The sequence below is a fragment of the Dermacentor andersoni genome, chromosome 4 (genome assembly GCF_023375885.2).
Source record: "Dermacentor andersoni chromosome 4, qqDerAnde1_hic_scaffold, whole genome shotgun sequence".
Lineage (NCBI taxonomy): Eukaryota > Metazoa > Arthropoda > Arachnida > Ixodida > Ixodidae > Dermacentor > Dermacentor andersoni.
The window spans coordinates 30589968-30616116 of record NC_092817.1 but is presented as its reverse complement, the minus strand read 5'-3'; the positions used below and the strand labels follow the sequence as shown (position 1 = coordinate 30616116).

Genomic DNA, 26149 nt, shown 5'->3' with positions numbered 1-26149 from the left:
AAATGGAAGAAATAAATTGCTGGTGGTGAGAGCCGAACCCACAACCTTTGCATTATGCGCGCGTTGCGCTACCAATTGTGTTACGGCGACAGCAGCTTCCATGTCCATGCATACTTGGGTATTTATGTACATGTACCAAGGAGTCTTAACCAGCACAACACTTAGACTGCAAGACCGAAAACCAAGCTTGCGTTACCAATTTTATTTCTGCATTGCTTCAAAAACTTTGTTGCTGTTTTACTTCTGAGTATCATAATTTGCGATACTTTGTTCAGCAGGTGGAGAACAGTTACCCGATTTTACCAGTCGGTTATTGGGAAATATTTGGTTAGTTTTGATACTCGAAAATGCAGAATAGTTCTTTTTCAAATACCGAATAAAATATTACACACCAACCATTAGTTTTCGAAACTTCGAATATTCGCCCACCCTACAGTACACACATTAATATAGCTAAAGCCCTCTATACCCTGCTAGTAACTTTACTGTTTTCCTTCTGTTGCACGGGCATTAGACCAACATGAAACGTCTAGGTGAACGATTTGCTTCACGTTAGCTTATATTAGAGTGCTCCTAAACACCCACGTTCTTAAAATCCGCTTCACGGTTACAGCGAGAATTTTAGCGACTTTCTCGTCTCACTTCAGCGACACGCCTAAGAAAATATTTGCTACATTAGACTGTAATGTTTCATAACGAGCGATTGAAAACCAGATCTGGCAATAACAAAGAAAATTTTTACTGCGCATTTTCAACTTTTTTATTGTAATGGTAATCGGGTAATCCGCAAGGGAGGTGATCTTTATAGTACGCGCCACCTCGATCCTGAGTTTACTTCGCCCAGTCATGAACGTGAACTTCTTTATAACTTCCAATGAGTATTTTACAATAAGTCAACGTGTTATTAACACATTAAATAAACGAAAGTGTTATTATGTATTGGTCTGCGGCCACTAAAGCGGCATCTACGTTGCCCTCCTCCCACCCGCGCTGCGCGGTGGCTCGCTCCGCTCCCCTTGGCAGGAGCGCTCCGTGTCAGGCTTTGTGGTAAAGCGTACGAAAAACAAACATGTACTGCACAAGTCCAAGGGGAAATTATATTTAGGTTTACAGTATTGCAGCTTCCAAGTTCGTACGCCACTCGGCATATATTGTGGAGCAACCTTGAAGGAGGCTTTCTAGAAGGAGCTATATATAAGTTTTAAAGGACATGTACCGTAATAATGCAGTTACGCTAACAAAGGAAGTCGATATTCGAAAATAGTCTGCACCAGCACTGCCCGTTCTTACCACTCCTCTTTGTTATATTTATGATCGTCATGAAAACTTGCTTCTAGCTCCTGTAGAAGCAAGTTCGGTTATAATCTTTCGTATAAGTGAGGTGGTACGGTGAGGGAGCAACGTCTCCCGGTCTTAATGTACTCGGTTGACATTGTTTTGTTAGCTGATAATTCGAGAGTCACCCGCACTCGGAAAATTATATTTTGCCCGTGATGCACCCGCAAATGTGGTCTGATCCGCGCTCACTATGCGAGCCTGCACGTGTGTCTAGAAAACCGCAAGTGCTTGCTCTCTATGTGTCTGCTATGGGACACGAGCAGTTACGTTTATGTAGTGGCAGCACATTATGTTTGTAATACATCCGACCTCTGATACATGCGTGCACCCTGTCGCAATAAAGTAAAGGCAAGCTGCCCATTGCCGACAAAGGCTGTACCTTACGTGGCTCTAGTCTGGCTTACTACATGTCTTTAAATATAACGCTATTCACCATGTCAGCGTCACATTCTAGGCCGTCACCGCTCAGTGAACTACGCTGTCGCGAGCAGCGGGAGATACTGAAATGAGTGCAATGTGCCAGCGCCGGTAGGGGCTCACCTCCTGAAGCATGACGGTCTTTTGTGCGAGAACGTCGCGAAAGTTGCTGTCCGTGTATATCTCGGACGGATGGAGCTCGCCGCTGGTGCGTCGCACCCGATCATACACGGCCGAGTACGAGGCTTCGTCCGTGTACTGCACATGCATGCCACAGGTTAGACTCAACGAGCAAAATTAAATGTATAGGAACGATTGGCCGAGAGAAACAAAGAGAAAGAATAACCTAAAAGATTCATGCGCGGAAAAACCTCGTTGGGGTGCTTTGTAAGGCTCCGTTGTCTTCTTTGACATTATTGTAGGAGGCATTAGGGACCATATGTGAATAACAGACGTAATACTTGAATTTGCTCAAATTCCGTATTCTAAGTAATCGTTGCGTTCAGTTTAATGCACCGGTCATCTGAGCCGCTTCGCGCATTCCCTCCATCAAGATTGTGGACTTGCAAGACGAGTACGCGACCTGGGGCACTATAACGTAAAGCTATTCCAAACTTTTCTATTCCAATTCTGCAATAAGCTCTCCACAATTGGTCAAAAACTTTTTTGGAATGCCCTCACTTCGCCTGTCTATCACGCGACGTCACGGAAACCGCGATGACTGCCCATCTGATATAACGCCTACACACTGATTATGCATCATTGGACCGAGCAAAAGAAAAATAGTTATTTCTGATTCGAAGCCTTTTCGCCATTAGCCCTCGGCTATTGGTCAAAAGTTTTTGGCTGCACCCACTTCACCTGCCTGTCACGCGACGTCACAAAACCGCGAAAACTCGCAGCGTCAAAGTGACGTGTACGCTTTAAAGATACATTAATATGCCGAACAAAACTGGTTTTTTTTCTCAATTTTTTCCCCGTTCCGAAAGGAATAAAAGATGGCTGCCGCCGATAGCTCCGGCACTGGCTACTCACACATGCCGGAGAGCATGGGTTTACTTGCGTAAAATAAAACTTTTTGCGTGGATGTATAACGTTTTTGAGCACTTTCGGCACGTTGACGACCTCGCTCTGCCAACTCTTCTTTGCTGAGGATCCGTTTTAGCGGCATTCTTAACCTTCCGTTGCATGTCGCCGCGATTTTCGACTAGCCACCTCAAGCTAAGTAAGGAAAAGCGGACCAATCACAGATACCAGCACCACCCTCTTCATCCGGTTGTCTATTTTCAGTGCACTGGTTCGGCCCTGTCGAATCTCTCTCCCCTTGAGCGTGCTCCTCGCCTCTTGTCAACCAATTAGATAAGACAAGCCGCTCACTGTAGGCAATGTTATTAGTTTTTAAAGCAAACAAAAGTGACCGCCTATAAACGAGGAGAGCGTTTGGTTGATCTGTTCAGACAACCCTGCGGGTCACCATCCGATGCTTGCGTCGGCGGTTACGCAAATTTGACGTCAGGAGATTGGAATAAAAACATATTGGAATAGTTTTACGTTATAGGGCCCCTGAATCTCCGTGGCAGCAACATTGAGTGTCGGTTGCGATATTCAATCATGGTCTATAATTCTTCATTTCAGCTTCTGAGAAAGCCAACGAATATTATTTGCTAAAATCGAAAGCACGAATTCTAACCCAATATGCAAACAGTCATCTTTTTCTTTTCACTGCGCTAAGACGCACTTATTGTAAAATTCTATCCTGCAATGCCAAACAAAAAACTTTCCATATTTTTCAGAGATAACTTCGTAGTAGTGTTGCCTTAATTTTTTTAAGCGCGGATGCAAAATTTTGCTACAAAATCATTAAAATTTTCACTAGCACTTCTGAGTAAATTTTAGGTAACGTAAGCGTTTTGGAACATTGTAATGTAAGCTAGAATGTCGTAAATCATTTCCTGAAACGTCTAACATTTGTCTAGGGTCCATGTGAATGAGAAATAAGATGTTAACTTACCAGCAGTATGCATTGGGCTTTAACAACAGACGATGACAGATGAAATTCCGCATTTATCCTCAGATTGTGAGGTTCCAAATACAGCGCGTTTCAAAAGAACACAAGCAACCTGATTTTCCTAGCACGAAAACGCACTCGGTCCCCATTCTACCTGCAAGTTGTTTGGTAGTCGGTGCTATCGAAAGAATATAAAAATTTTGCAAGGCGCGCAAGATCGCATGTTAAAGGGACCCTCACAAGGACTGGCCATTTTGAGCTGACAAGCGCCGTGCATGCAATGCGCGCTAGCGATCGTGTCCGCCAAGTATTACATCACTACGCGCCGCAGAAAGGGCTGAAATTTCAAACCGAACTCCGTTTGCCCTCCTCCTCGCGGGCGCCGCGCTCCAGGCTGGAGGGATGACGTACACGTGCTAGTGCGCCTACGTACATCGCACTGCTGTGACGTCGATCGTAGCGACACGGGACTTCGATAATTATTCAAGGCAACATCTGTTATTTGTGTAATCTGTTGCTTCAGTAGACGAATTGAAGTTTAAAGAAATAATAAAACACACAAACCGAATGTCCCCGTGTTCTTGTTTTGCTTCGCACCGCAGCAAGAGAGATGTACTTCCGTTTTTTCTGCTTGTTCTCACGCCGTGCCGTCGCAGGCTTAGACAACGAAAGTGTGTCGTTTTCTACCGTGTTCCAACGTGTGATCATGCTCTATGAACCACTTGTGTCTGTCTCAGTATTCGCGTAGCACTGATTTATACCGCTAGTCAGGTGTTCTCGTGCACAGCGCGCAAAATTGTGTGCTGCGCTAAACGAGACAAACGCAAAAGCTCGCCTGCGACGCCGTCAGCTAAGTGCGCCGCGCCGCAAAAAAGCGAGGAGACAAGAAAATGAAGACGGGGCCACTGATGTTTGCGTCACGCGATCCTCGAGGTCCGGTATGGGAGAACGTAGGGAAAGAATTTCGCTTGCGGAGGCTAGACGGGGCGAGTGGAGAGAGTGTCTCGCTATGCAGTGGAGCTCGTCTTGTGAAATCATGGGTTCGCGGCACTGAAATATTTATGTATCGGCTATTAATGAACCAATTTGAAAAATTCTTGGGGCAGAACGCTCCATAGAGGGCATGTAATAACTTCCAGCGTATAACCGAAATTTACTATGTGGCCTGGTGAGGGGCCCTTTAATCTGTCATGACAATTACTCGACCTTCATGCAGATCAAATTCTACGCTTCCATCCCTTGGTTTACCTGAAGGCCCTTCGAAGTACTGGGGACGTTGTCTGCGGCGATCACTTTCGGCGATAGTGTCACCGTCAGGTGCGCGCTGATTGGCTGGTTGAGCACTACGTCACGCGAAAGCGCTAGTATCACCTAACTGGTCGTAGCAGAATACGTCCCCTAATTTGTCCAAAACTCATGCCATAAGGAAGAAGTGCGTTAAGGTTCGCGTGAACAAGCCCAACTGCACCTAATAACACGCCTTTCTACAGTCGACCGATCTGATTATTCACCTGCTGCGTTCTAAAGCTCACTGTAAAATTTCAACATGCTCACCAATCGAACGCATTTAGTGAAAGTGCAAAACTCAGGAGCGTTAATGCCCGTTCAAATTTGCCTCGTAAAAAATGAAAACAAAACAGAAACATGCATTTTGTGAGCACACTGCGGACACTTTGAATACACCCATTGCTTTATCATGTTTACAGACATAGAGTTCCATACAACTACTGGAGGGAACTGTGACGCTAGTGTCTGTGGGAGCTGCAAAGGCATTTCAGCCAGCAGCGTGGGAATGATGGGTAGTACATGGATTTGCCTAAACTTCGCCCTTCTGGCTTTAAATGACAATTTAAAGGAAGTACTGCGTTATAAACAATTAAATAAACATTATTAAGAGTGTCCGCCGGTATGATTTGAACACAGGACCTCTAGCACAGAAGCCCGATATTGAAACTATTACTCCATGCACGCATGGACAAGCGGAACCACAGCACTTAGCAGCGATTATGCGTGCTTGCAGAGTCTTATTACCTTCTGCATTAAAAATATGAATTTATCTAAATTTTAGGCCAATATAGGCGCAGATAATGCGTAATAAAGGAAGCCACAAGACAGTCTGAAGCCCATGAGAAAGAAGGTCAGACACATCTATGTACTACCTCTCATTCCCATGGTGGCTGAGCGATCGCAGCACCAGTGTTCCCTTTAGTAATTGTAAGAAACTCTGGCCACAGAGGCTACGCTTCATACATCCGCTTTTGTTCACTCAGAATACCTTTTCAATAATAAAGTTGTAAAAGGCTATTTTCGAAGCAACTTTCCTAATCTTGAAGTTAAATTAGCTAAATTAAATACTCTGGCGCTAAACAGACAAGGAAGTCGCTAAATCTAGCGACAAAATCGCTAAAGTGGCAACATCACGTCTTAGTACTCTGCTCATATCAAAACAGTTACCTTTTAATGCAACTTTCACCTAACATTTCAGCCCTAGATGCCATCATCTGCAGTTCATTCTTTAAATGTACTGAGTTGGTGCAGCTGAGGCAACGCAAAAGAATAGAGCTCGTGGTGTAATTCCGAGCAGTGAGTTACGCGATCACGCATGCCGGACTCCTTACGCAAGTTTTTGTCCATTTTCTCTGAGGGGCTGCAACAGGCAACACAGACAGGAACGTTCGGAAACGAGCATGTTAGTACTTATGTGCCTATTTGCAACGTACACACAATAGACCGCCCGCACATGTCTTTGACGATGTACTAGGGAAGTGCCGTATGCAACACATGTGGCAGACGCGCCTTAGTTCATTTTCTCGGTGATCGACTCTTCTGAACTGTGTAAAATGTTCTCAAGCTCACCAGAAATAGTTCGGTGAAGCCAGCGCTGCCGAACAGCAGGATGCGTGTGTTGGGATTTCGCAGCACGTCGGCAGTCGTGCGTACGCGTGGTGCCTCGACTTTGACGAGCAGGTCGGCGCGCATGCTGGCCGTGAAGAAGTTCATGGCGAAAAAGCTGGCCACCAGCCAGAGGCAATGTAGGCCGCGGAACACTGCGCCCCCACCCACGTGCTCAGTTGGTGAGTCTGCGCACAGAAGTAGTGGATGTCGTCAGCCAACGACGAGACAGCTACGCAGGTTTCGTAACTTCTGCGCGCCACGAAATTTAGAAAATTCACTGTGAACGCACTATTTTCATCTCATATTGGTTTACTTGTGTGTACTTATTGAATTACGTGTACAGTACTTGTCAAAAGTGTGCGGGATATTCAGTGCATTCATGATATATGTCTTTCGGTTGTGTGGTGTGGTTCCCATGGGGATCCTGACACTACACACCTGTGGGTGGTGAATACGAGATTCTATTTTCCTAGGTGTTGGAAATTGGGGCATATCAGGAACTCACTTTAAATGCCTGTAGCCAGCTTGACGGTCTCAGGCAATGTAACCCGCTTATTTTTGACAAAAAGTGTGCACGTTTGACTTGTCACGGCTACAAAGATAAGAAAGTTGAGTCAGGCAAATTGTACATGCCGTCATCCGCTGAAAGAGACATACGTTTCTGCATGGTGGCGGCGAAGAAGATGAAGAAGATATCTCCGTACGTCCGCAGGAAGCCTTTATTATGCTGGATACGTGGCAGCCTGACCAGCTTGACGCTCAGGTACGTCAGCAACAAGAGGGTCACTCCCACCAGCACCCACAGCTACAGAGCAAGGAAAGATTCAGGCGTCATGCCAAGTTTATGGTGCTGCTTGTGCAGACTTGCGTGGCAGAAGTATTTTTGTAGTTTTGCACTAGAGTGCATTGCATGCACGCCAGTGCATTAACGTACCAAGCGAGGCCCCCCGGTGATGCTCTTCGCATGTGTCAGAATGCTTACTGCACCTCCGAAAACACAGCCATCGCTGTGAACGGAGATGGTGTACTTCAGTGCATACCTCAATGTCGAAAGGGGAGACCCTGGTGAAGACAGCGCTGAAGAAGGGCTGTTTGAGGCCGGCCAGGAAGCGCAAGTTGTCCACAAGGAACACAGAGCCGAACAAGAATTCTTCATCAATGACAGTGGTGATGAGAAATGGACCCACGGCGAGTTCGCTTTCCTGCGCCAACCGCAACACGTATGTACGGTGCAAATATGATGCACAACGGACACAGCTATAATTCAACAAGTGCCTCCTAGCTCACGTTTCTCTGTAGGTCCCCAAGCATGCCTGTCCAGGTACCGTTGGGAACCCTGTAGCCCCACATATTGTCCTTTGGGGCCTTGTACTTGTACCTGCACGCGATTATGCCTCCTGTTGCACCAGTACGGACGGTCAGCAAAGAAATGACAATGACAATGACAATATTTTACAAAACGGCGTTCCTATATATACTTAGCCTGTGCCAGAAATAACTGTGTCCTGAAATGAGTGAAAGTGCTCTTACCTCGGCAAAATAATGAAGGGCATTAAAATGATTTACACAGGTTTGGGCAGCAATTCATATACATTTGACGTCACATTTAGCAGAGAAATTTTGTTCCGTATACCCAAGGCATAACAGCTCCCTCGCTGAACGTGTCGAGGTAAAGCACAATAAAACAATATTCAGTTTGTCGAAAAAGCCGTGCCATGAGTCCGTGGTTACCTAAGATAACCTGTCTTCGATCCCTGCCAAACGAGGGGTCATCATTCTGCATCGTTAACGTGTTTCCGCTTACCGCAGTCCCATGGAAGCCGTTATGTTGTCGACGATGGAGCCGGACAATCCCCACAGCTCGTCCTCATCGTAGTTGTCTGTCAGGTGGACCGAGTACGGGCGCCACTGAAACATTCACAAGTGCGCATTGCTTTCATCGTTGCGTCCACTCGCGTTCCTCACAATGCACAGATTCGCGAGGTCTTGACGCTCTCATCACGTCGCTGCTTTCATGATAACGAGAACATGTGAGTTCACCAGGTGCTGAGCTAGCATTTCCTTATTACTCATTGTTAGTACAGTAATAATAACTAAAAGTACCATAATCAACATGCCATTCGAACGGTGCCATCCCGCTGCGACATCGGCACCGTTACAGGTCGCCGCATGTGCGCGCGTGAGTGTTTTGGTAACATCACGCGAATGTGTTCTCGGAAATTTATGACTCAACAATACGCTCGCTGAACATAAAGATAGTCTGCTAGATGTGCACAATTTGGTGGATTTATAAGCCTAATTAACGCAGTGGCTTTTGAACGGACATAATGCTAGTAGACTTAAGAGTGAAGGAGGGATTGTCGCCATTCTAGCATCTTTAAGGTCAGGTAAGCGAACAAACGCTGTAGTGCTTAGGGTGTTCGGTTGTTCGGGGCGAATGTCTGGAAGAAGAGGAAGGTCGAGGCACAGCGTACCGGTGGAACAGTCGATGAGGGTAGAATGCGCCATCAGAAAGTCGAGCTCGAAGATTAGGTCATGAGGGCAACTGGTCAGCACGGTGAACAGAACTGGAACTTTGCGGCCAGCAATTCCTATGCGAGCAGTGCACATACCCCTGACGGCAACAGTGGCGCCGTTGGCGACGCGTATGGCTGGAGTGATGGCAGGCGTAAGAACTTTTTTGAGGCGACGACATAGGTTAGCGCTCATTATGGACACTTGGGCTCCAGTATCGATTAATGCCGTCAACGGAACACCATCTACGTCTACTTCAATTAGGTTCGTGTTGGTGAGGAGCGTCAACGGAGGAGTTAGGCAGGACGAACGTGATGCCGCAACATTTACGCATTGTAGTGAGGTTTATTGATGTCAACGATTATGACAGTGACCTCACTCAACAATAATCAATGTGGAAAAGAAGTTTGAAGATCATACATTAGGAAATCTTCATTGTCCTTTTAGAACTCAGCTCTTAGGCGCCCATTCCTGCGGCAAGCGTCGGCGTCCCTCGTAACTGAGCGAACGAGCACAACGAATGATGAAAGAGAGAACGAGGAGCTCAGTGGGGGATGAAAGAAGGCGACAGCAAAGAGAGCGCGAGGAGGAAAGCGGAGGGGGAGGTATGGCGAAAGCGTTAGAAGAAAAGCGAAGTACCGCACAAGACGAGGTTCGCGACGACGATGGCTACAAAATGGCGTCAGAGTAGCGCGCATCGTCTGTATGGAAATAAAGCGCTCCATGAGCGGAGGTCTATCTGCGGCGGCTGCTGTGATAAGCGTCCACGCGTCACCCACGCGCTGCCTCTCGTGATCTCCTGATTAGCGAGGCAGTCGCGCCACACTTCGCTCATCTTGCAACGTGCCGCACGAGGCAGATAGTTCACGCCAGTCAGCATAACGCGAAATGAAAACACGCATAGAGCTGCGTTCAAATTTCGCATTAGGGATTATCGTAATCGTCGATGATTTTTTACCATTCTTAAGCATACACGCTAATGGTTCAAAGCATCCAGCTAAAGCGAACCATAACACAAATCGTCGTGCACAAGAAGCGTACTCAAGCTAACAAATTTCGCATGGCAACCGGTCATGACACCGGAACACATGCACAACTGCACCGACATATTACATGTATTTGTAGATATTATTTATATATATATATATGTTATTATTATTATGCATATTTCTTAAGTTGTATCTCTATTATGATCACAAAATCATACATATCTCGGATGGCTGGTCAGCTCCTCAAGCGCAAGTGTTTTTAGTAGAGATGCGATATTAATTCAGATTTTGCGAGGCCTAAGGTCATGTCGTATTTTTTTCGTTAGAATACATAATAATAAAAAACACAACAGACTAGTACACGACTAATAATTCCTTATATGTACTCCTTGTTTCGCCATTATTCAGTCTAAATCGACGTTATCTTTCTGAATTTTGAGTCATTCGTCTGAGTCACGATTTTTATTGGCGATGTGAGGAAGCTGATAACACGGCAGTGTTATTTGAAGAGAACAACAAAAGGAAAACAGCAAGTTATGTTTGTGAAGCTCGCAGCGCGAGCATACTAATCATATTAGGGTGAACATGCAGGTGAATCATTAGTTGCGAGAATCAAGAACTCACCGGCTGGGACGTAAAACGCAGCGTCCTGTTAACATACTCGTCCTTGTACAAGTGCCAGCTATTAGGCTGTTCAAAGAAAACACGGAAAGATATAGTGCTCCGTCAACATCTGTCTTCATTGCGTATAAGACGGCTATCCTCACCATTCTGCTGTTCTGAAGCTGCGGCCAGTCGCTTCCCTCCTTTCAGACGTTATGAATGACGACGCTTCACTCAGTATCAGCGAGCCTTCGCAGAAGTTCATGAGCTTGCAGGTATTTTATTTGGAGTTCTTTCGACATAAAATGGGGCATAGCGTGATTTGCTGGACAGATTTTGACGTCCTAATTATTCTAAGCGTCCACTGTAGTCCCGTTTCTGGGGAGAGTCAGGCAATCGATGTGCACCTTGAAGATTGCTATCGCGAAAACCGCTCCCAGTGCCCGCTCAGAGTCGTTACGAGCGCGACTATTGAACGCGGTGCTAAGTTATTTTATATACATTTTTTTTTCGTTGCCGGTGCAACCACATCAATTCGACCGATTTGCTCGCTACATGACTTGCATGAATCCGCGAGATGCTGGATTTCCAGCTTTCGTGCTTGCGTCTTTATTTGTTCTTCACAATTCCGTCATTGACTGTCTGAAGCTTGGTCACTTAATGTTTCCAGAAATTCAGCATCAAACGCTGCTCCTGGGCTGCAATGAGGCCAGCGTACGGTGATAGGGCATAACAAGGAATGCCTGAAGTGTGCATGAATGTGGTTGGAACAGTCAGTGAGAGCGTCAGTGTAGCACGTGGTCAACAAACAGGAGCGAGGCATGAAGTAACTGCTTTTATATTACCTTCTGCTTACTCGTCAAGCTTTATACCAATTTATCTTTGGTACTTTGACTAGGCTCTCCATTTCCTTTTTCATCTCGCGAGACATGGTGTTTGCTGCTCCTAACGATTTACTAGAAAAGAGCGAATACGACCGCACCGAGTCCCGCTGCGCTGTAACCTTGGGCAACGGGCGCAGAGACCCGCCTACAGAACAACATACGAAGCTTCACAAGTCGCCAGGTAGTGGCCATGGTGTTTCTGTGCCGTCTGTGCATCGTACGTGTGTTTCTTTATCAGATTGCTGAACAGAAAGTGACGGGTTCAGTTTCCGATGGCGGCGACCACATTTCAATAGGTGCATGTGGTATGCAAAAGCGCTCGTCTGCCGATCTTTTGAAACATGTTAAAAAAGCACATGTAGTTAAAATTAATTCGCAGCCAACCTCTGCGGCGTCTTACATGGCACCGGTGTCCATTCTGGCAGTAGACTCCATCAATCAGCCGAACCGTTAGAGGGCTCGCGCAGGCGCAGTGGTTACGACACTGTTTCTGCGGTGTCCCAAAATATTGCGGGTGTACTTTTAATGCTATGTAGCAACTAAAGGAACGGGAGGTCGCTTAGAAAAGAAGGACATGTCTCTAGGGGGTTTTAATGCAATTAGCATTAGGACACTTCACACACTTTCTGAGGGCAATCTTTGTTCAATCGTTATCCCGCCAATTTGGGTCGCTGGGTAGTCCATGGTGCAGTGGGTAGTGCATTTGGCTGATGTGCTGAGGGAACAGGAGTCTAAACCAACCGTCGGACCAACTTTGGCCACTAGTTATGTGACAGTGGGCTTGTGCCGCTCTTCGATGAACCTCTTTCATGCCAACTTGGGTCGTTGTTCTTGTTGTTGTCGCCTCAAAAAATAGCTCATACCCACGAAGGTGATTGGCTACACTAGAGTTAATGAAAAGAGCAACCAACAAAAGACAAAGTGCGATAAAACGCAAAAAAAAAACGAACCCTTAGACAACTGAAGCATAACAACATTATTGAGAGGGCTTATTAATAATAATGGAAATAGAAAGAATAATTTACGCTATGGTTGGCACCCTAGCAACTTAAACTTCTGGACACTTGAGTGAACTTATAATAGACCCGTGGCTTGTGCCTAATTGACGGACATCAAAGAACAAGGTGCTCGGTGTCCTGAGTGCTAAACCCAGATTACAAGTCAGAAATATGAGAAACATTGTTCGGAGTGGAAAGAAGCGGCGGCAAAAAGAAAGAAAAAAAAGTAAGAAAATGGTGGATAGGCTTTGGTTTGTTAAAAGATAGCAGAGGCTCAAAGGGTATGTGCCGCTCTTCAGTGAACCTCTTTCGAGCCAATTTAGTTCGCTGGGTGTGTCCCACTCATCGATGAATCTCTTTGACGCCAACTTGGTTCACTGGATTCGTATATCTAGGCATAAACAATAAAGATATACTTTTATATTTCTCCAGTACTGGGCGGAATTGAACCCGTGTCATGTTTGTTTAGAAAATCTTGTCTGAATACATATTCACACGCGCTCCGCGTAGTGCGACGTCGTGGCGGCGCCGCCAGATGGGGCAGCCTGTCGAGTGGGAAGAGAGGAGCCCGGCTGCATACACTCGGCATGCATGACTCGATTCGACGTTTGCTACACAGTGTGTCGCTACGTTGCTTCAATGTTTATTTGCATTAACGTCGACCTTCGGTGAGAGATGCGGAAGGCACGCAGCCGTGTCGGAATTTTTTTAGATGCGATTGCGAATATAATTTACCTGGGCGCACTGCAGCAAGCCGTCTACATGGCTTCCCTGCTTTCCAGAGGGAATAAGTCCTCCTGGAAATTAAGAGTTTGCGCCCTACTAGGCAGAATTACGATGATCCTTTGAGGCTGCATGGACAGTCCCAGTAGAGCCGACGGAGGTTAGGCGTGGCTTGGCGCCGAATTTTTACAGCTAAGTTGTATATGATTAGGCGAAACGCTCGCGGTCCGACCACCGAAACCCTCTGGTGGAAGGTGTGGCATGCCATTGGCTACGCCAATAGTGACGTCATTTTTCTTTCGCAGCAGAGCAAGCGCGCAGCAGCCTCTCTCCGAATTCCCAATAGTACGGCCACGCATCGTTCGTTGTCCCGAGGAGCAGTTGGCTTACGAGCAACAGCGCCGAGAGCAGGCAGCGGGAGAGATCTCGTCGGCTTCGTGCCAGCAGCCTCGGCAGAAGATCGGGCCCTCGATGCGGAGTGCAAGCGGCAATTTGGGGCCGATCCGGCAGCTCATGCGGCCGAGCTACTTCGCGAAGCGGAGCTATAGCGGCAACGTTACGCCGCCGACGTCATGGCCTAGCGAAATCGCCAGCGGTGACGTCGGACCCAGGATCCGGCGGTTCGGGCCCGCGTGGGAGAGCAGCGACAACGTCGACGTCAGCATAAACACCGGGTCCGCACATTGCAGCTTCGCTGGTTTGCCATCTGTACGGGGTGCATGGGCGCTGCTTTTACAGCGAAGTTGTATATGGCTAGCCGATTCGTCTGTCCGTCTGTCACCTGTACGTCGAAAACTCCCCCGGCGCAACCCCATACGCATGCGCGAAAAAAAAAAAATAGAAGCGGCGATTGGCTGCGCCAGTAGTGAGGTCGTTGCTCTGCGTCGCAGGCGAACGCGCGCGCAGCACTTTCTCTCCGGCTCCGAAACAGGTAGGCCGCGCGTCATACATACTCCTGAGCAGCAGGCAGCTTTCGATCAGCAACGCAGCCAGCAGAACCGGGAACGAGCTCGTCTACGCCGTGCCGATGCTGCAGCCCGGTCACAAGAACAGGCTCGTGCAGCCGAGCGCAAGCAGAAACTGCGTACCGAGGATCCGGCAACCTACCAAGCTGTCGTTTAATGAACCGTCGGGATTAGCCCAGGGATAAAAACTGGGGCCGCACGTTTCAGCTTCACTGGTTGACGATCTGTACGGAGCGCTTGGGCGGTGATATTTTTATGCCACATTTTCCCTTTTTTGTCTAACATGTAAGGTAGAAGGAATGAAAGAGACGTGCATATGGGGCATGTATATTGCCTTTCCATGTTGAGTATGTACCTTCGGTCATTCCAGTAAACGCTCAGTTCTAGTAGGCACCTATGCCCCATCTTCTTTCTTCGCCCTGTCGCTCGTTTTAACGCGCCTTTTTTAATGATGGATTGGAAATGCGTCGATCTGTATAATCGAGTCCCATGATGGTTCTGTTGGCTAGAAATTCGAAGGTGGCCAATCTGGTACCCAAGGTGAGCCAGAATGGTCCGGTACAGAGATGACTTGATGAGTCGGGGATGTCAATTGCGCTTGCTGATGATCTTGGGATTGCTCGTAGAGCGTCGCACGCAACTTGAAATGTTTGTGCAGATGTATGGTGGTTGTCTACATTTCCTGTGTTTAGTCGTTCAGACATTGCTTCAGTGATTGTTCGTATGCCTTCAGTTCTTGAAGCTAAAACGTACGTTGATCCTTTCACTCAGCAGAGATAAGGACAGACGAGCACTTCTTTGGATAATCCTTTGCATTGTGCATGAAAGCACGCGCGGCATAGTACACTGATGTGGACATCACAGCAGATAATGGTTCCGCTTCTTTTTTTTCAGCGCTCGTGACGTGTAAAGAGGAAGACAAGGACGTTGAAAGCCTCGAGCTCCCGCACGAGCCTCGTGCTTCCACAAGAAGTCGTGCCGCGCCTCTTCCGAGGACGTTGTTCACTTTGCCCGAGCTCTTTTCGCTCGTCCTCGCTGCTCTGCCGGTGACCTGCGAGCCGAACGTCCACCATGGATAAGGTCAAGACCGGTGTGGTCAAGGTGGTGCAGGTGGGCTACAAGTTGGACGAGACGGCGCACGCCCTGCCGGCCCTCCGAATGGCGCTGGGATACGCATTTTCCTGCTTCTTCATGATCATGGCCGTTGCCTCGAAACTGGCGGTAAGGAATAGTAATTAACGCAGAAAGTTGAGATAGTTCGTGTTGACGCAGTTGCTGTGACATAGTTACTAGCGCGAACGAGACGGGAGAAAGGGTGGGACAGGAGAGAGCGCAAGGAATAGCCGAGCAACGTTTCTGGAAGGCATTATCAGTCGAAGCCTGCTTGCCGTGAACGCTGTTCTTTTATACGCTTGCTATATATATAAAAGAAACTATGTTCATTGCACGCAGAACAGTTTGCATAAGAAACGAAGCCACTGCATAGGAACATCATATTACTGAATCCTGGCATCCCTGTTAGAGATCATGAATGGCACTGACGACCACTGGCGGGCGCGGGCCACAGTTCATTTTTCTCTGCAGAGCTTTCGATTAGTTAGCAAATAACAGAAGGCTAATTTTACGTTTCAGAATCAACTGCACTAATACACGTTCTGACTTGATAATTTTATTGAAATAATTTCTGTGCACACAACGTTTGCACACTGTAGACTCGGAGACCCATGCTGGTCACAGACACAATGTTTATACGTACACTGTACATGTATTCTACTACACGTGCGTGCGTGCGTATGTGCGTGCTGTTGACTAACTTTCTGTGTTTGTTGTATCGTCATAATTAAATAGGCGTGAATTCGGCGCCAAGCTTTAAAATAACAATGTTGCGAAACGGGAGTATTGCTCGGCGTCGGGATAACCTTGAATATGAAGACCTCGGAAGTGTGACGGTGCTTCGCGCAACATGACAAAGACAGACGTACACCAACGTTTCGGCTTCCATACGGAAGCCTTGCTCACAAGACGGGCTTCCGTCGAACTCTCGATTACTTCGCGCAGCATGTGCAGTGCATGTTCGTGGTTGCCACCATGGTGACACTGTTCGTGCTCGAGCCGATCCCGTACCAGTGCTCGTGCATGCTGCCGCTCTTCCTGTTCCCAATATCTCGCCTGCTCGTGGCCCACAAGCTCTTCGGCGTCTACATGAACGTGAGTCACGAACGCTGTCGCGCTGCCCGTCATTCCAGCTGAGCTAGTGCAGAAGCAGCACCTAAGATGGTGTCTGATTTCTGCTTGATAATCGTTTCTGCAGAGGAATCTGCCCATACACGGATTTTATATTTTACCTAAAAGCCAGTTGTCGTTTTTGCTCCCCCGTACATACCGCTGAAACAATGCGTAAGAGCCTGATTTGTGCGAGAATGGCAGACTTGATTGTTTCACATTGGCTTAAGCATCCCCTCAGCGCGCGCTGACGTGATGTGAGTCATATATTCAACATAACGTTGTCGTTCTGCGCAAGCGTTTCAACAGCACGATTTATATCGAATAGAGAGCGGACGTGACAGGGATGTGAACACGAAGTTATTGCGGCTGTCGGTGATTCTTAATCATCCACACACTCGTGAAGGCGTTATGTCACACCCTGACCGCATGCGTGTGTTGCTGTGCCCAGCAATTACGAAAATCCGCTTTACAGGAAAGGAGCCTTTCTATAAGGCGTCATGATCGCTGTGGGGCTTCGGGATGAGGGCGTCAATGAAAGGGATTGTCTTTGGCAGTAGAGATACAACGGTCTGTGTAGGCAACTGTCGGAAAATAAGGTCTTTCTCTGGACGTACGTTCTCCACACGAGAGAAAGCCTCGAGCAAGAAAAGAAAATCGCGCAAGTGCCAATCACATCCAGCAAAAACGCTGATAGAGCGAATTGGCGTAGCGCTATCCGGTATCGCGATCTGAGCGAGCAGGGTGAAGTTATCGTAGGCATGCGCACGCAAGCTAGAGAGGCCACGTATTATGTGATGCTAAAACAAACTCGGCGCCTAAATTAATTACGTTCACACGTTTCTTTAATAGCAGGTGGACGTGTGTAATGTGAAATTTACGTGGTATATTATTGAGGCATTAGGTTCATGCAAAGTTGCTCTTTAGTATTTCGGATAACGTTCATGCAGTTGTATACCTAACACAAATCCTAGTCCCTCGGTTCTCCTTACTCGTCTTGCTCATTGAATAGCGAGGGTCTCGGCTCTAATAGCTCTAAAAGGCAGGAAATGTCATACACATGACTTGGAAGACGAAACTATTAAGCAAACCCATACAAATTTGTCGAAAGAAAGATTCGCAGAAATTTATCCGCTCCATGGACCTTCCTCCAACTCGTGGACGCCTTGCGCAGAATTGGTGTGCCATATGGAGTGTCCCAGTGCTCCGAGTTGCGCATTAATTTGGTCTCACGCTGCGATCTGCTAGCCTCCTAGTTAACTCGGATAGTAGAGCGACTGGCCCAGAAAGGCGTTGGTTCCGGATTCGATTCCCGGACCAGAGGCGGCTTGCACGAACATCTAATAACGAAAATAATAACGAACGTAAGAACGCGTTTTTAAATGTTCCATAGACAACGCCTAGTCCGCGCAAGAACGTGTTCTTAAATTCGTTATTTTCGTTATTAAATGTTCGAGCAAGCCACCTCAGTACGAATTTTTTTCCAACCGAGAAGCGTTCTATCCGAGAAACCCGTTTGAGTTTCCTCAGTAGCATCATGCTGCAAGTTGAGTGGGTGACAATTTCTTCCTTTCATGAACCTTCTTTCTTCACGTTGCGTGCTTCCTATAGATTGATTTGCGATAATAGGAGCCGTGATGCCTTGATCTAGCATGATAATGTTTATTGACCAGTCGCCTATTTATCAAATCACATGTTCGGTGACGCCTGTGGTTAACACAATACCGCACACCCTCATCAATGACGTGAGTGGTGCGCTGGCTAACGCTGCTAGGGATATATCTAGCACACGTACAAACATCCACTCTTATAGCTAATTGGTAGAGCGCTGCTCAATTAATGCTGAAGATACATGTTCTGGTTTCTACAAAATGCGACAAGTTGTCATTTCGTCCAATTCTATTTATGTTTTTTTATTTATTTCTACATTTAATAAAAAAGAGTTAATGGCCCGTATGCCCTGCCTTGTCTGTTGGCTTCGTGTGCTTGTAACTAACAAAACATTGAGCCCCTCTGTTCCATATCGTTCTTCAGTATCCTGTAAGCCTTGCTACTGTCTACAAGCTAAGAAAATTTATTTTGCAGTTGTCTTGAATTCAGAAGTATGTATGCCCACATTCAGTCATGAATGCTGTTTTCTATTTTTCTTTTCAGCATGGTGCTTTCGAGTTCTTGCGTTGGTACACCTTATATAGAGGCAGAATCTTTTCTAGGCCGTACATAAGGGCCTAGAAAAGTGCAACTTCATTTACTTGCTGACGTAAAGCAAAATATGTAGTAATGTAATTGAAATATGTTTTCCTAGTATACGTTTGTGCATGCCATTTATGACCTTGCTCCTGAACAACCGGTGGCAGAAAGTGTCTTGCGGGCCGTGCAACTTTTTCACAAGGCAACGGAGAAATTCCGTGTGGACGACCTATTACAAGGTGTGGTCACATTACCGGAGGGAAGATACTCGTGTCAAAATGCGCCATTGGCCTGAGCACACTGACAGGTGTGTCTGCCGCCGTGAGAGTGACTTGACAGCCTCGCTGTCCGCGGAGATGAACGCCGCTGTCATCAGCGATTACTTTTGGCGGGTGTCGAGAGAGGATCGTTACTTGTTCATGGCTCCTGCACACGTGGATTAACTGGCCGCTTTTAGTTTCTTCGCAATCGGTGGCATGCGGCATAAGTACCGGATGAGTACCTTCGAAACCCATTCGTTTTGCGGCAGGAGAACGTTGCCTTGATTTTTATTTTTCGTGGCGCGCGTCCTGCCGCTGGCCGCTTCCGTTATTGCGCCACTGTGACACGCACCTTAGGCCTTGTCCTTTGTAGGACGAGATCCTGCGCTCCATCTCCTCCGTGCTGGTTGGTCTGATCGCGCTCAAGTCACCGCTGAGCCGCCGCCTCTGCTTGTGGTTTCTGTGCCTGACGGGTGTGCGCGTGGGCCGCGTGCTTCTCAGCGTCATGCTGCTTGTGTTCCTCGTGTCCATGCTGGTGGACGCCACGATGACCACGGGCATACTGGCCGGCTTCGTGGATCCGCTCATCTTCGAAATCTACGCGAACAACCTACGCATTCGATACGCAGAGCACGTCCGAGCCGGTCACAAGGTGCGCGACGTTGCAGTGCTTCACTCTGGGCTAACGTGAGGCCTACGCTTAATGGAGTAAGATTTCAAGGTAGAATACAGAATACACTGACGCGAGAGACGTCGTAAGATATCAATGCACTTAGTGGACGCACAAACGATACTGCAGGTTGACATTCCTCATGGGGCGGTGTGCGTCTGGTAGCTCACAGAACGGGAACCTAGCCATCCAAATATGATAAAAAAAATATAAGGGCACCTTGTATCCGTGACTACTTCGCAAAAAGATATGATTGGCAACGGTACATTTCTGCTCAGTGCGTTCAACTCCACGGACTCGTATTTTACCACACGTATATATGCAGACCCATTGATCGCCATTTGCGTACGATATGCCAAAATGACATTAGCTTCCATGAGGTGCTGCGCCGGAAAATGTCATTTGGTTGCGACGCTAACGATAATATGTCGAAGAATTAGCACATCAAAGCCACAATGTAGCTGCACAGCATTCTCATGTAACCATTTTAGCATTGCTAATTTTAGAGCTTTACGGCGACCGACCATCCGAGGAACATTTTAGATGACATTTTCCTCGGGGTGTGCACTCTACCGGACAGAGAATTCTGACAGAAGCCCTTTTGACTGCCCATCAGTTCAATTTAAAACTGGGCCATCCCCGCAACGACAATCAAGCCTGCGACATGCTGCTCTGGACTCATGAGTGTCTGTGACACCGCTGTGACACCGCCTGCCGCGTTAGGCTGAGCAACCGTACCCCTTCCCTTACTGTGAGATTAAAATCATAGAGTTTCTCACTATAACACCTAGAGGGTAATCTGGCGCCACCGTCTATGGGAGTTTCTTAAGGGGGCACCGTGCCGTCATGGGAATGACGGCATATGTGTCTGCGAGGCTCGTGTTGGCTGGTGTTGTAAGAGGCTTCGTCTAAAACGTGGATATGGCTACGCAAATAACGCGTTCTCAAAGTAAAATCTTCGTAAAATGTTTTCATTCACGCATATTACATCTTTACTCATCCACGATGCATGACCAAGCGAAGAAAAGCAAGAACAGACGACCAACTGTTTCAAAGCGAGCGCGAACCTTGTCTTCTGTGCTCCAACTTTAGCGGCCCGCTGATACTTTTTACGTAACATATAGTCGTACACGCAATAACAAGTTCTCATAGTTAAACAAAACATGTTTTCGCGTAATAATAAAGCTAAAACAGCTTTTTACGTGCTGTTCTAGTAGAAAATGAATCATTGTGACAGACGGAACGGTACTTGCCAAGCGCGTCTTCAAGGTGTACTGTCTCTTCGAGAACGATGCCAATCCGAATCCACAATATACCGGCATTCCCATGCATACCACAGCGCAGCAGCGCCAGATTTCCCTCTAGGTAATGTAGTGAGAAACTCTATGATTAAAATAATTCGTAACTAATCAAAGCAGAGACAAAAGTCGAGTCTGGCGGAAATTCAACAAGGTGATGACCGCGTTGACATGGCACGCTGAGCATGAAGGTGCGCGATGCTTTCGGTGATGAGGCAAAATGCGCACGGGTATCCTGGAAAGAAAAAGCCACCAACATTCATCACTATGTTGTAAAGTCGTAGTTCAAGGGCTAGTATGTTGTGCTGCTTATTTCATCTTGTATTTGTTTCTGTCCGCTTTTCTGTAATGGCTTCCTCGTGCTCAGGCTATTGCGAATGTCTTTTTCGTCTGTGCTCATTAGGTATAAATAACAACCTAGCAGCCAAGTAGTAATATAGAGCGATGTAGAACATTCATTCATTCATTCATTCATTCATTCATTCATTCATTCATTCATTCATTCATTCATTCATTCATTCATTCATCGCATACCCACAACCCTAAATGATTTTATTACAACCGGGGCGGCACAGAGGTGGGGTGGAGGTGACAAAAGCGCACAAGTTGAGATCATCATACGAGTATCAATAAACGAAAACTACACACATCCTTACGCACTAGCATGTCATGTTTTAAATCCTTAATCGTGTATTTTTTTTTTTTCGTCGCCGAGGAACGTCTCTCGTGCGAATAAATAGCTGTTAGCTTGTGCTGCTTGCATTAATTTGTGGATATTCATCAGTGCCAATATATGTGCGCTTTGTGCACTGGTACATGCTAACTCACCCGGATATGACGCAGGAAGCGGACGCCACCCTGACCGAGGTGGACTTCGTGTTCAAGGACCCGGCCAAGCAGCGCCGCGTAGTGGCCGGTGAGGCGCGCATGAACGATACCGTGGAGGAAATCTCGCAGGAGGCCGAGCCAATGTTCGCCGTCGACACGGAGGGAAACGTCCAAAAGATTGTCATGGTCGTCGATCGAGACGAGGTGCGTTTCGCAGCTTTGACGTCAATTTGGCGACGAGTGTGCAAGCTTATCAGAGCAGATGCTATACGGCGCGTCCCCGTGGTCAACCCCGCGTCCGTTTTTTATCCTGAAATGTCAGTCTTGATCAAACAGACAGCGTCGCCAAAGCAGCACTTGGTACAGTGGTTGACCAAGGCCTATATTCTTATTGGATAGCGAAGGGGAAGGCGTGAAGGCGGCAGGTTTTTGCTTTAATTATTACTTCTGACAGCGCGCGGCATTAATTTAATTTCATTAGAATCCGGGTTTCTACGTGAAGGCGTTGCACACGCCGTCCAGAAAGAGCGCCGTCCACAGAACGTCATATTACAAGAATTGTTAAAGAAAGTTTTGTAGGAGCTAATGGAATGTTGCGAGGCGATCATTCATGGAGGCAACCTATACCCTCTTTAGGTGGCGTTGGCTAGCCACTCCGTAGAAGAGACTGTGACCGATTTCCCAACAGTGTCAGCGAGGGACATTTTCACTCGAGTCGAGATACCACGTAATCGTGTACGCCGCGAGCCCTGGTTCCTTTTTCTCCTTCCTTGATGTGTGTCGCATTTCTCGTGCGTGTTTCGTGCACGCTACGTTTCACGTTAATTACGTGTTCGTACTCGCTGCTGGATATTTGCGCGTTCCAAGCCGAGACACTGGCGTGGCGCGCGAGAGGTATGACGTCTCTTTTGGCGAGTGTTGTATGATCTTATAAGAGGCTGCGGGAAGTTTCGTTTGAATTTGTTCGCGTTTTGGAGCCCCGCATCGGTGTGATATTTTGCAAACGCAATCGTTACCGCTTGATCTACACACCACGCTTGTTCGATATCAAAATGCAAACCTGTTGAGGGGCTCTTAAACGGCGCTCACCGCTGCGTGAAGCGTCTATTTCACACAGCAGTCGTGCGAAAGTGTAATCCGAAGCATCGATGACAAGCAAGTGCGTTGCCGTATGAAAAAAAAAAAATGCAGATCCATCGCACGCGGTGAAATCTACCTGAAGCGAAGCTACTGTGAAGCGGCTAATTGAAATGGTATACAACTAACAAACGATGTGCATAATTGTTTATTTTCTTAATGCCACATGCAATCTCACCGCACAGGTGACAACATTAAGGTCATACAATGCTTAGGTTTAAGGCGCTACACCATTCGCCAGCGGCGTCAAAATTCAAACAGCAGTTTATGACTTATGCCGCACGTGCAAGTTTCCGTAACGGCCTCCAGTATAGAAGCACGCCGAGGGCAAGGGGAAAGCGGGCCACCCTCTCGTACAAATGTGTGCGAGGGCGAAGTGAGCCGCCGCCTCGGAAGCACCTTGCCACCGCGATGAAACACCACACAATCAAGCAACGCGCCCTGGCGAAGAGTGTTCTACTCTAGGAACTGTTGGCAGAATAAAATTTAGCTTTAGCTTACGAAAACGACTCCAGTTTGTATCATCGTCTTTTTCAAATAACAGCTGGCCCACTCATGTACTTTATATATATATATATATATATATACTAAAGAACAAGAGCATGATTCACTGAGACGTTTCTTTACTCGACGTTTACATACATACCATATATACAATTTATTACCTGTGGGAGGATCCAAAACGCGTAATCAGTAAGTTTGAGATAGTGAAATAAAGAGACCACAAGAAAGTGCTTACGACATAGATGGAAAGGGTTAACAGAGGAAAAAGAACAGAAAAAATAAATGATGCAGAACGAGGGTCAAGCATAAGTGTCCTTCGCGTAATGTGGCTTCGAGTAAACGGCGTAAAACGTCAAGGCGTTCCACTATGACTACGTTGAAGATAACCGGCCACGGTTACGGGATATAAAGGGCGCAGACGAGAGAGCTTTGGAAAGCGAATGGTCCATTCCGAGCGCGCGTGCGTGCGTGCCGGGTGCGTGTTTGTGTGTGTGCGCGTGCGTGCATGCATGCGTGCGCGCGCGCGACCTATGCTAAACTATGAATGACCGGTGGTGTCCGCAATAAGTTATGGTACGAACGCTTTCGCGTTCTTTTGTCTATCATTCAAAAGGGCCAAGAACCTGCAGACCTGGAGGCAAAACTTGCGGAGAACCCGCAGATGCGTCGAGAGCAGGTGTCCGAGGCGTTGCGCTCATTTGGTATTGACCTGCAGAAGATGGGACTGAAGCTTGAGCTCCAGGATACCGTGAGTGGTTTCCGCTACTTCTTTAGCCCTCGCTGGTCGGATGCCTGACCACGCCACGTGACATTATGATGGACGGAAATTGGTCGCAGTCAACCTGCCATTCGCAGATCCCACGAGTATCAGAAGATGTGCGGACAGATCTGCGAATCTGTCATTCGTTTGTCTTATGCGCCAGTTAATCTAAATTAAAAGCAAGCTAATCGACCCTGGCTACGCCACTGGCGCGGGCCAGTGGCGTAGCCAGGGTGGGAGCACACGGGGCATTATTTTGTGGTGACGTTATTTACGTGCAAATACGGTAAAGGCCGCGGAGATGCGCGAAACACCGAATTGTTGTAAGACCATTACAACGTTTCACGCAAATTGAGAAAATTTCCAAGATTTTCCCAGTGTCTGTCAATTGAAGCTTTCTAGCCGTGTTGACTTCGTCAGCGTACCTACACTGACAGCCAGCTTACATATATTGCCCCTTTTACCAGTAACAGGGACGGACAGAAAGTTTGTCACCTGTATTCACATATTCTGCATCCCGGGTGACTCATGGTGTGTAAAATTTTTGCAGCAAGTCTGCATTTTTTTTTCTAAGGGCGCCTCTTGCGCGCTCGTGAATATAATGGTGATCGAGAGTTTAATTATAATTTTTTAATTATTAGAACATCTTATTCGATTTTCGGGACTGTCATGTTTATTCCTTCCTTTTTTCTTGTGGCAGTGAATGCGTTAGCGCACAGTGATAGACGCAGTCATGTTTAAAATCCTCGCATGAGAAACGCCTTGTCAAATTACAGACAAGAAAACGAGAAAGTGAGACGAGAGTGAGTGAAAAAGCTCACACACTAAGTTTTGTAGATAATTTGCCGCCGTTCACTCGGCGCATGAAGCCAGAACAGCCATCGAAATTTGTATCAGCTTCACACGAAAAACGAATTTCCAGCTGCAGTATAGATACCAGCAAATCTGAAGCGTTGAAGGGTCTTATACCTGGATGGTGTGCAACGTTGTGAAATGGTTAACCAGCACTAAATTATATTTTTGCGCAAGGCACTGCTTCGTTCTGAGAACATTAAGCTAGAGTGTACATTAGCTGCGGCGATCTGAGAAGTCCAAAGGTGGCACGCAAGAACTTCGTAACACGAAACATCTTTTCGCACGTTATGCAGACCATGGATGGAAAGTCCTTGAAGACGGCGGACTACCGAAGCGCGTCTACGAATGTTTCCGTTACGAAGGACATGTTGCCGGCGGACGGCGAAAATCGGATCACCGATACCCATTTAAGCTTGGTCACCCAGGAAAGCGAGCCCGTTGGAAAAAGCGAAGGACGCAGAAGAGAGAGCGACAGAAGCAAGGTCAGCGGAATGCTCGAAGACAACGGGAAAAAAAGCTCTGGACCTAAGACCAAGGCTAACCAGAAACATAGAGCGAGCAAGAAGGAAGACCTCACCGACAATAGTAGGGGCAGCGACGACGAAACAAGCTAGTAAGCAAGGATTGGGCGTTTATACATAAGGAGGCATAGTAGTAAAATGCCACGTTTTAGTTCGGCTCGGTATAAAGTAATATTTGTTAAAGGGTGGTTGTTTTCCTTATTGACGAATTTGAAAGGTCAAGGCCAGCTTTCTTGAGGGATTCGGAAGGCTTAAAACATGAAGAACAAAATTGCAGTTGGTTTGCAACACAGATAAAATAATGTACCACGTGAGGATCTCTAGTTTCGTGAAGCATACTCTAGCTTAGACCTTCACGAGCACATTTTATACGCACTTAATTTTAGAAAAACCGGAGCGTGAGAAAAATCGAAGAAATTTTGATTGGCATTACTGGGGATAATCACGACATAGTATGCGTCATCTGGACACCGGCGCATTCCTGTTTTAAGAAAAATAACTTATTCTAGTAGCGAATATTATCAGTCATACAGCTACATAAAATCTCTATCTTGCAAATTGTACAATTT

At 46.9% G+C, this 26149-nt stretch overlaps 2 protein-coding genes across 2 annotated transcripts; one reads left to right on the top strand and one right to left on the bottom strand.

Annotated features, from left to right (window-relative positions):
• Positions 1–1803: 1803 nt before the first annotated feature.
• On the bottom strand, positions 1804–11695 carry LOC126536710 (glutamate receptor U1-like). The gene is made up of 8 exons (XM_050183732.2): positions 11654–11695; positions 10786–10851; positions 8463–8566; positions 7946–8036; positions 7699–7860; positions 7316–7463; positions 6620–6843; positions 1804–2013 (listed from the first exon to the last, which is right to left on the bottom strand). Exons 1-8 carry the CDS (start codon positions 11693–11695, stop codon positions 1804–1806), a joined length of 1047 nt encoding a protein of 348 aa, XP_050039689.2.
• A 9945-nt stretch (positions 11696–21640) lies between these two features.
• On the top strand, positions 21641–25831 carry LOC129386333 (uncharacterized). The gene is made up of 3 exons (XM_055074189.1): positions 21641–22007; positions 24058–24192; positions 25353–25831. The coding sequence occupies exons 1-3, from the start codon at positions 21792–21794 to the stop codon at positions 25671–25673; spliced, it is 672 nt and encodes a 223-aa protein (XP_054930164.1). The 5' UTR covers positions 21641–21791; the 3' UTR covers positions 25674–25831.
• The last annotated feature ends 318 nt before the right edge of the window (positions 25832–26149 follow it).